The 8,701-nt window shown below is 33.8% G+C and overlaps 2 protein-coding genes across 4 annotated transcripts; one reads left to right on the top strand and one right to left on the bottom strand.

Annotated features, from left to right (window-relative positions):
• The first annotated feature begins 840 nt into the window (after positions 1-840).
• Positions 841-4,841, top strand: LOC135072468 (protein-L-isoaspartate(D-aspartate) O-methyltransferase). Of its 3 annotated transcripts, none has more exons than XM_063966381.1 (7): positions 841-1,131; positions 1,360-1,496; positions 1,573-1,798; positions 1,885-1,970; positions 2,045-2,122; positions 2,198-2,285; positions 4,746-4,841. In XM_063966381.1, the coding sequence occupies exons 1-7, from the start codon at positions 1,101-1,103 to the stop codon at positions 4,805-4,807; spliced, it is 708 nt and encodes a 235-aa protein (XP_063822451.1). In that variant the 5' UTR covers positions 841-1,100; the 3' UTR covers positions 4,808-4,841. The 3 variants fall into 3 exon arrangements, with proteins under 3 accessions (XP_063822451.1, XP_063822450.1, XP_063822452.1); XM_063966380.1 differs by having other exon boundaries at positions 843-1,127; positions 4,746-4,840; XM_063966382.1 differs by lacking the exon at positions 4,746-4,841 and adding an exon at positions 2,639-2,776 and having other exon boundaries at positions 845-1,127.
• Positions 2,331-8,325, bottom strand: LOC135072467 (DNA repair endonuclease XPF). Its single transcript, XM_063966378.1, has 15 exons — positions 8,142-8,325; positions 7,793-7,945; positions 7,530-7,710; positions 7,332-7,444; positions 7,044-7,209; positions 6,168-6,304; positions 5,839-5,993; positions 5,263-5,729; positions 4,870-5,181; positions 4,543-4,639; positions 4,290-4,411; positions 4,035-4,208; positions 3,792-3,932; positions 3,388-3,582; positions 2,331-2,936 (listed from the first exon to the last, which is right to left on the bottom strand). Exons 1-15 carry the CDS (start codon positions 8,258-8,260, stop codon positions 2,781-2,783), a joined length of 2,688 nt encoding a protein of 895 aa, XP_063822448.1. The 5' UTR covers positions 8,261-8,325; the 3' UTR covers positions 2,331-2,780.
• Positions 8,326-8,701: the final 376 nt, after the last annotated feature.

The following is an 8,701-nucleotide window of genomic DNA, read 5'->3' as shown; positions in this document are numbered from 1 at the left end:
ATACTGCCGAGGCATGCGCAGTGCTGGCTGCTCTGGAGTACATTGAGCATTCAAACATTGAAAAATGGATAATAGTTACCGACAGCATGAGTGTTTTAGAAGCTTTGTCGAACCCGTGTCATAACGCAAAAACAAACTACATTATTTTTCAAATAAAAGAAAAATATCACAAACTATGTAACATGGGCAGAGATATTATTCTTTTCTGGACACCTTCACATGTGGGCGTGGTGGGCAATGAAGAGGCAGACACTTTAGCTAAGCTTATAACAAACACATCAGATGTAGTACCTGTTAAGAAGATCAAAATATCATATACAGACTGTTCAACCCTTTTAAAAGAATTAATGAAGAAGAAATGGCTAGACCATTGGCAAGAAAGTATTCAAACTAAAGGAAAATGGTACCACCAGATTAACCATGGAATAGGAAAGCCCTGGTTTACAAAAGGAACCTATAAGAACAGAAAGTTTTATTCTTACATATCAAGATTAAGAATTGGACATGGCCGATTTAATGAACATCTCCACCGGATGAACATGATCACCTCCCCATCATGCTCATTCTGCAATCAAGCTAATCAATCCCTCCATCACATATTCTTCGAGTGTTCTATATTTTCACTCCAAAGACTCATTTTGATAGAAGACTTATTACAAGTTTATAAAGAACCAGAAGTCATCCCGCGCTCTCTACCTGATCTTCTCAAAAATGAAAACTGTTTTGTAGCATTATACAAGTTCTTAGTTACCACTAAAGAAGAAATTTGAAGAAATTCAAAGCCGAAGTTGAAGGGAAAGAAATAATAATAATTACTCAGTCGGCTTCGAAATGAAAATGTTTCCTCTCTCTCGCGCCGTCTCCGTGAATACAAACTGAAGACTTGGCTGTATGGCGAATGCCTTTGCCTTTTCCTGCAAGAGGAAAGAACGAAACCAAAAAAAAAAAAAAAAACAAAACTGAAAAAAGTATTTTTTGATACAGAAATTAAATAAAAAATATTGCCAAAATTAAGTGTTCATGGGTTAATATTGCTTTGCCTGTTGTTGGCGGCTTTATCTTGACCGTGATTATGGCTTGGCGAAGTCATGGGGTGAATAATGCTGATATGGTTCGACATCTACGAAGTACGTAAGTTTTCCTGAACTTACCATCGTCTTACAATAAAATTCAGTTCTTGTATGCCTGTTCTAATTCTATTAACATTATAAAAAAGTACATAAATATTGCAAAAATTATTCTTTCTTTCAACCTGTACTACGATACAAAAATATGTGTTTACTCATCTCATATATGTTACCAACATTGATTCCATTAATTTATCGCTGAATTTAGTATACTATTATGAATAATTTGCAGCAAATGGTATAATAAAATCAGACTCAGTGGCTGCTGCAATGACCGCTGTCGACAGGAAGAACTACTGTCCGTACGCACCATACCACGATTCACCTCAATCTATAGGCTATTCTGCTACGATTAGTGCTCCACACATGGTTTGTAAATTATATAAAAATTACAACTTATAATTAATTTTAGCATTTTCACAATATATCCTGAATCTGTTTACAGCACGCCCATGCATTAGAAAGGTTGAAAAGTCAGTTAATTCCAGGAGAAAAAGCCCTGGACGTTGGCTCTGGTTCAGGATATTTAACCGCTTGCATGGCTATAATGTTGGGGGAGAATGGCAGAGTGGTGGGGATTGAACATATACCAGATCTGGTGACATTGGCTACAAAGAATATAAAAAATGACCACCCTGAATTGTTGTCCTCTGAGAGGATCAAACTTATAGGTGATTATTTAGTTGAGTTTGCTCCAGATGCTGTAGTTTAATTTTGCTTTTCAAAAATGTTGATTATCATATTTTTACTTTTGTAGTTGGCGATGGACGTCTAGGTTATCCACAAGAAGCACCCTATAATGCTATCCATGTAGGAGCAGCAGCACCCACATTGCCACAGGCAGTAAGTGTCTATTCAAATAATAATGTCAAAGTTATATTTTTTTGCTTAAGTTCTTAATACATTTTTTTTTTCAGTTAGTTGACCAGTTGAAACCTGGTGGACGATTAATCGTACCGGTTGGACCTGAAGGCGGTGAACAACATCTTACACAGGTATTTTAGATGAAATTAAAGATTTTGCTAAGTAGCAAACTTTTTTCTACAATTAAAGATTTTTTTTCTTTTTAGGTTGATAAAGCAGCAGATGGCACGACAACAGTGAAGAAACTCATGAGTGTGATCTATGTACCACTAACTGACAAAGATCACCAATACCGTGAGTGACATTACAAAATCGTAATTGTTACATGTTGTATGTTCATTTTGGTATATATTACGATTATTTTCTGGGCATAGTATGTCATTTATTGTGAAGTTCTGTAACTTATCTCATTATTATAATTATGTATAGTCACTAGTCAGATAATTTTGGCAATGTATCTTACTTCATTACTGTCATATCCGCAGTATGTTGTTGTGTATTCTAACTTATTATTTTTCACAAGCAGCCTTATTAACAATGCATGCAGTCCTAGACTTGCATGTAAAAAAGTTGTTCTATTAAACTTTAAACATTAAAATTATCTCTAGTTATGATAAATACTTTTTAAACCTATCGCCTTGTTTTAGGTACTTGGCGGTAAATACATTTTGCTGGATATATCCTCGATTTATATGCACCTTTTATAAAAAATGCAATTTTAAGAATACTTATTGCTTATAATTTTACTGTAAAAATAAATAAATGGAACTTATTACATACATAAACAGCTTATTTTTTACTTCTAAATAATGGTTTTCCTACAAACTTCTTCTTTCCAAATGGTTTTTCGTCTTTTGATGGGTCGGCAGGTTTTGCTTTAACATGCAGTATTGAATGTAATGTTTCAGCTTCATTTTTGTTTTCAACTATCGCCGTTAGTTTTTCCTAGAATAAAAAAAGCAAGGTTAAAACACACTATCTATAGCAATTTTCCTAACTGCGTCGCGAAATTTTCCCAGGGGGCTTTGGTTGTAAGGCGGGAGGCTGGGACTAGTGGGATGTAATGTAATAAGATGATTAGATGTTGATACGAAAGTGCACACTGAAACGCAGTCAATTTACAACCGATTATGTGTCCGAATCAGTTCAATACTTTATAAAAGTGGCTCAAACCGTGAACGATTAAGAGCGCGACTTTTGACACGCTGGGCACGCTACAGTAGTAGTAACCATAACATGTGTATCGCGCGATTGTAACAAAAAGTAAAACGTTATTAGGGTTTGTAAGCAAAAAAAGCACAGAGAAGGGGCAGAAAGCAACATGCACCTCAATGGTGTTATCCAAATGAAGGCACAAAAATTATATCATTGTATTTGGCTAACCATAATAACTTACTTGTGATAAAGAAATTAAATGATCCAGGGAAACTCCTCTATTTAAAATTCGTGCAATGTTTTTTGACGTAACACCAGGCAATTTTTGTATGAAATCATGGACCATTATGTTGTATCGCTCGTAGTTCATATCGTCTGCGGTATTTTCGCCACTAAGGGCCAGTGCTTCAGCTACATTGGGGTTTTTTCTACCTTGCTACAAGTAATGAAAATTGTATTACAGATATATCTGAAAAGTGGTTGAAATTAAATTTATAGTACTAGGGGCCCTCGCGCTTTAGTCGCATTTGCAACGCACCACAGAAGTGATGCCAACGCGCTACCAACGCTACTACAGCAGCGCGACTGCATCGCTACAAAAAGTCGCCGTGGGCGAGGGCCCTAATATAGCATTTTCAAACTTACTTTGAGTTCATAAAATAATTCCGCTGTAGCATAAGGACTGGGTGACCACACTAATTTTAGTCGCGGGAAATGTATAGTTAGGAGTTGTAATTTCTGTTGGATATCTACCCTTGATATATCAGTTGATACAACTAAATGGCCCTGAAAAAAAAACAGTTACTCAGTACCGAATCGAATAAGGTACTAAGTACCTAATATCATGGTGACATGACTTCTTGATAAATCTATTATTTACCTACGTACCTGTAAATTAAATGGCTTGTTTTGGTCGAATTCAATGAGCAATATCGGTCTACTATAGTTCCGACACATTTGGGTGCACTGTGTATACAGTCTTCCAGAATTCAAAGATCCAATCAGATCGGATATTGATTTGCGTTCAACGCATATCTCAGGAGTAAGGATGTAGTCTCCGATCTAAAAACGTAGGTAACATGTTAGTAAATTAATAAGAACAAAATAATTAATTATTAATAGATCAATAAATATTTATCTTACGGCGATAGTAACAGGTTCTATGTTAATGCCTTTCCTATGAAGTAGTGAAGGAAGATCGGAGCGAAACTCTCTCATATCAACTATAACAACCGGTTTTTCTTTGCATTGAGTACTCTGCCCACCTGAAATTTTAAATAAATTAATTACACAGCCACATCCCGTTGAAATAAATTAGATTTTATTTAATTTTAGAAATCCACCAAGACACACATATACCTACAGTATTGTAGAAAACATAAAAGTATATTTTAACCTGCTTTTCGTGTATCAATAGACTCTTCATCTTCTTCGACGTTTAAATTGAAATATTCGTCGGTTTTTCCATCTTGGTATGTTGGCACTACCATTGTCTGAAATATGAGTAGGTAATTGTAGTTAAAAATATGCTAAACTTATTGTTCTGTTGATGCAATAGGTATAGAATGGGATATTATTGATAGGAGGTGCTTTTTACAGGAAACCCTAAGGGGGATGGGCTATCCTCAAATGGAAAGAATACGAAAAATGATAATATTTAAGAAATGCTCAAGATGAAGACAAAGACGAACGAATTGCTATTACTATAAACAATACTACTTACACTTTTGGCCTCAATGAGTGTTTCAAATGCTTGTTTCTCCCGTTTCAGCGACGTAAGATAAGCTTGTTCTTCAACAGTTTTGTCATGAATCATGAAATAAACTTTACTTTTAGGCTCCTCTTCTTTTTTTCGAGATTCAAACAATTCAATCTGTCTCACTGCTGCTACATCGCTGTGGTACAATATTATGTATTCTGGACGCAACAGTTCTAAGGTTCTTTCAAGGGAGAAATTGTTTCCATTTTCTTTGAAAGTCTGGATGTATATTACAGGTTTTTCGGTCTCAATCTGAGTTATATCCAAATTATCCATCTGAAAACAGCGATTTAATAAATATAAATTAACAGTTACATATTAGTGATAGGAGTCTACTGACTGAATGCTAAGATTTACCTGCGAAATAGGTTCAAACATACTTTCGTTCGATTCCTTATTTCTTTGTGTAACCTGTGTTAAAGTCAAGATATAATTTGATTTATTTGTATCATCTGTATTTAATTCCTCATCAAACAATTCGGAATCTTTATTTTCTTCATTTTCTTGGTCATTTGTATCTTCTTTTTTATCTTTATTTGTTTTACTTTTAGTTTCTAAAGGGATATCATTTTGATAGGTCTTATACTTGGATGAAAGTTTAGTAATTGTTAAATCTCTTCTAAAAGCTGTATAGAAAAGGTATTTATTTGCGCCCATTGTCAAATAATGGTTTAGTTGGGAGCACGTTCTGCTATCTTGGCACAGAATTAATATTTTTGTGTTGTGTAACTTTCCACTTTGCTTCTTTTTAACTTCTTCAGGAATTTCTTCAGATAGAAGTTCATTGAGACATTTCCATTTTGGTGATGGTTCTGGATCAAATTCTGAAACATGCATGTACAATACTTTAAATTCTAAGTTACCTGATATTATGTCCAATCTATGTATTGTACCATTTCTACTTATTCTAATTAGTAATAAACTATTACTCACCACTTTTATGATTGTAAACTCTCCCTCTCGCTAATCGGAATAGTTGTTCTGCAGAGTCCAAAAGTATCCATCCTGAATTTATTTGAGCATACTCTGGTGTTCTATATTTGCTCACCAATGCATAGAAGGATACAGAATCGTCGTGTATAACATTACTGAAAACATGAATATAATTCCAGTGTCGTAAATAGGTCAGAATAAAGTATTTCAAAATCGAGACAATATGAAAAGGTTTGAAAGGAAATTCAGGCTTTTCATACAATTTAATTACTTTTAAATGAAACATTATAAAAGTATCAGGACAGAAGAATAGATTAAAATATGCTCACATAATCATACTTCTTAAAACTTTGAGATCTTGAATATATTCTTTAGTTCTTGTACTCAACTGATGCCATACACAATCCAGTTGCGATTGGAGTATTTTGTGGAATTTTTTGGTCAGACAATTTTCGGTTGTTATTTCCTGAAAGACAGAATTGGGTAGTTTAAGCTAAATTAAAACAAAATCATAAACAAGCATGTAGTGGCGGCGTGGCGCACATACGCATGTAGGTACACATACATTAGCTAGGAAGAAATAACGGAGCAGTACCTCTAGTAGGAAAAACTTTCGAGTTCGTTTCGTTGCGTATTCAAAGTGTCATCGAAAAATTTTGTATGAAAAATTAAACAGCGCCCCCTATATTATAGCCGCCCTAGGGGGCGCTGTTTAATTTTTCATACAAAATTTTTCGATGACACTTTGAATACGCAACGAAACGAACTCGAAAGTTTTTCCTACTAGAGGTACAGTTTGTAACCGCGCGGCCGGTTGCGGGTAGAACGCATTTTTATTTTTAAAGACAGCAATGCAGGTTTTTATGTTCTTATTATCATACGTGGCGATCATGGCAAGTTATTTATTCGATTATTTACGACGGATCAAGAGTCGGTCGCACGTGAATCGTCCCGAGAGAGTGCGTCAATTGTTATGGCGCAAATCACGCAGTTTCCGTAAAGTAAGTACTATGAATAAATAAATAATTGACTCACAAATATAGATAAATTTTTGATTTAATTTAGATTTTTACCAGATTAGCTTTGATGATGAAAGGATAGGATATAACAAAATAAAATTGCACTACAGAAAAACTTAATTTCTCAGAACTTGTGAATAATATGGATACTGAATATCTAGTCTAGTATGTAAGTTAAAGTTGTACCTGCAGGTCTAAAGTCCTATTGATGCTTTTGAGCTGTTTCACAGTGTAATTCATTATATCAATAAGACAGGTTTGAATGTGGTTCACATTCGATGTAAGAGGAACGTGCAGTTCTATCACTTCAGCTTGTCTGTTTTTTAAACTTTTGATTATATTTCCATGAAATCTAAAAAAGATGATTTTACCTTAATTAACATTAAAAAAACCTTGAAACATCACAGTGGCAACCATGGCTGTATACCAGAGACACATTTGTCGTAGCAATAACTAAATTAATTAAGAACATACCTAGGCCACAAAAATAATTCAGTTACAAATACAGCTCTCATGACTTTTTCCACTTGATGGTATCCAAATGTAAAAGATATAGGAGAGTTGGAGAAAGCTTTAATAAATCCAGTCTGAAAGAAATTGTTACAATTACAATGACTACCTTAATTGCTAATAACACAAATCACACAAATAAATCAGTAAAAAAAAGCATACCTTATTTTTCTGTCTGTACAATCTCAATGCAAATGCTTCCTGACATGACTCTAATATGGTGTGAGCTCTCAACACAATAATGCCTGTGATTTTAGGTATTGGAACCCTGTCTTTTAGGAGGTCCACTACTAGGATGCGGGTAGAAACAAAATGTATGCCTCCCTCCAAATATGCTTTTTCTCTAATGACAAAAAAATATGTACAAAATAACATTAAACAGTAATTTATTTTATATCAATAGCATAGTTGAATAAAGATACTACCTCTCAGATCCAACTGTTGGTAAAGTATTTAAATTAAACTTTTCTGTAAAATACTTTTCTTCATGATCACTGCTATTTAGAACCAGAATTAAATTTGCTGGATCATTATATACCCACAGTAAATTAGATAAAACTGTGTTATAATTTATTCCTCTGCAATCAAAATAAAGTAAACAAACACATTAATATATAAAATTATAGGCGCGAAAAACTAGTATCTAGTAGTAGTATCTAGTCGCCCAGGACTGCAACAGTGAATATTATGATATTACACCTATAGAAATCTATAGGTGAGTAATTAAAACTTATCCCGAGGAAATAAGGTTTTCTAAACTTTTTCAAAACTTACTTGGCTATTACTACGAGAGCATCTTTTTCAAATATATCCATGAATATTTGTGTTTCAAATGGTAACATAGGAAACTTAGGTTCAATAGAATTTATATCATCATTTTTTTCAGGCTCCATTATTTTGATAGCAAATGTTTGGACTAATTTTTTAATACTTTTCAAGATCTATTGCAAAACACAAAACACACCACCGCGCTGCACGTCAAAAATTATAATGACATTTGACAGGTGAGAAAAAAAGTTTTTTTTTTTGTTTTTCTTCGCTTTGGACATAGTACCTATGGCCCACTGCTATGGCCTACATTAATAAAAAATGAATAAGAATATTGTACAAAAACAAAAGGATTGGATAGTCATATGGACAGTCTTGAACTCTTGATAAAATGCATATATGTAGATAGATTTTTCAAAATAATAAATTAAGAAAGAACGAAAAAATATTTAATTCAGTATCAATGAAAGGGGGAATCCCTATTTTTTCGCTAAACATATTAACTGTGGCTAAACTAAATTATTTGATAAAACTAAATTAATTTTGGCTTCTCCAAAAGCCAAAGA

Source organism: Ostrinia nubilalis, chromosome 6, assembly GCF_963855985.1.
Source record: "Ostrinia nubilalis chromosome 6, ilOstNubi1.1, whole genome shotgun sequence".
Lineage (NCBI taxonomy): Eukaryota > Metazoa > Arthropoda > Insecta > Lepidoptera > Crambidae > Ostrinia > Ostrinia nubilalis.
Note: the sequence above shows the minus strand (reverse complement) of the source record. Positions and strands in the feature narration are given on the sequence as shown.

Coding starts and splice junctions, on each gene's coding strand:
- LOC135072468 (XM_063966380.1), top strand. CDS start 1,073: ATGGCTTGGCGAAGTCATGGGGTGAATAATGCTGATATGGTTCGACAT. Junction 1,128..1,359: donor TATGGTTCGACATCTACGAA/GTACGTAAGTTT, acceptor AATAATTTGCAG/CAAATGGTATAATAAAATCA. Junction 1,497..1,572: donor CGATTAGTGCTCCACACATG/GTTTGTAAATTA, acceptor ATCTGTTTACAG/CACGCCCATGCATTAGAAAG.
- LOC135072467 (XM_063966378.1), bottom strand. CDS start 8,260: ATGGAGCCTGAAAAAAATGATGATATAAATTCTATTGAACCTAAGTTT. Junction 4,640..4,869: donor CACTCATTGAGGCCAAAAGT/GTAAGTAGTATT, acceptor CTCATATTTCAG/ACAATGGTAGTGCCAACATA. Junction 3,933..4,034: donor ACAAGCCATTTAATTTACAG/GTACGTAGGTAA, acceptor TTTTTTTTTCAG/GGCCATTTAGTTGTATCAAC.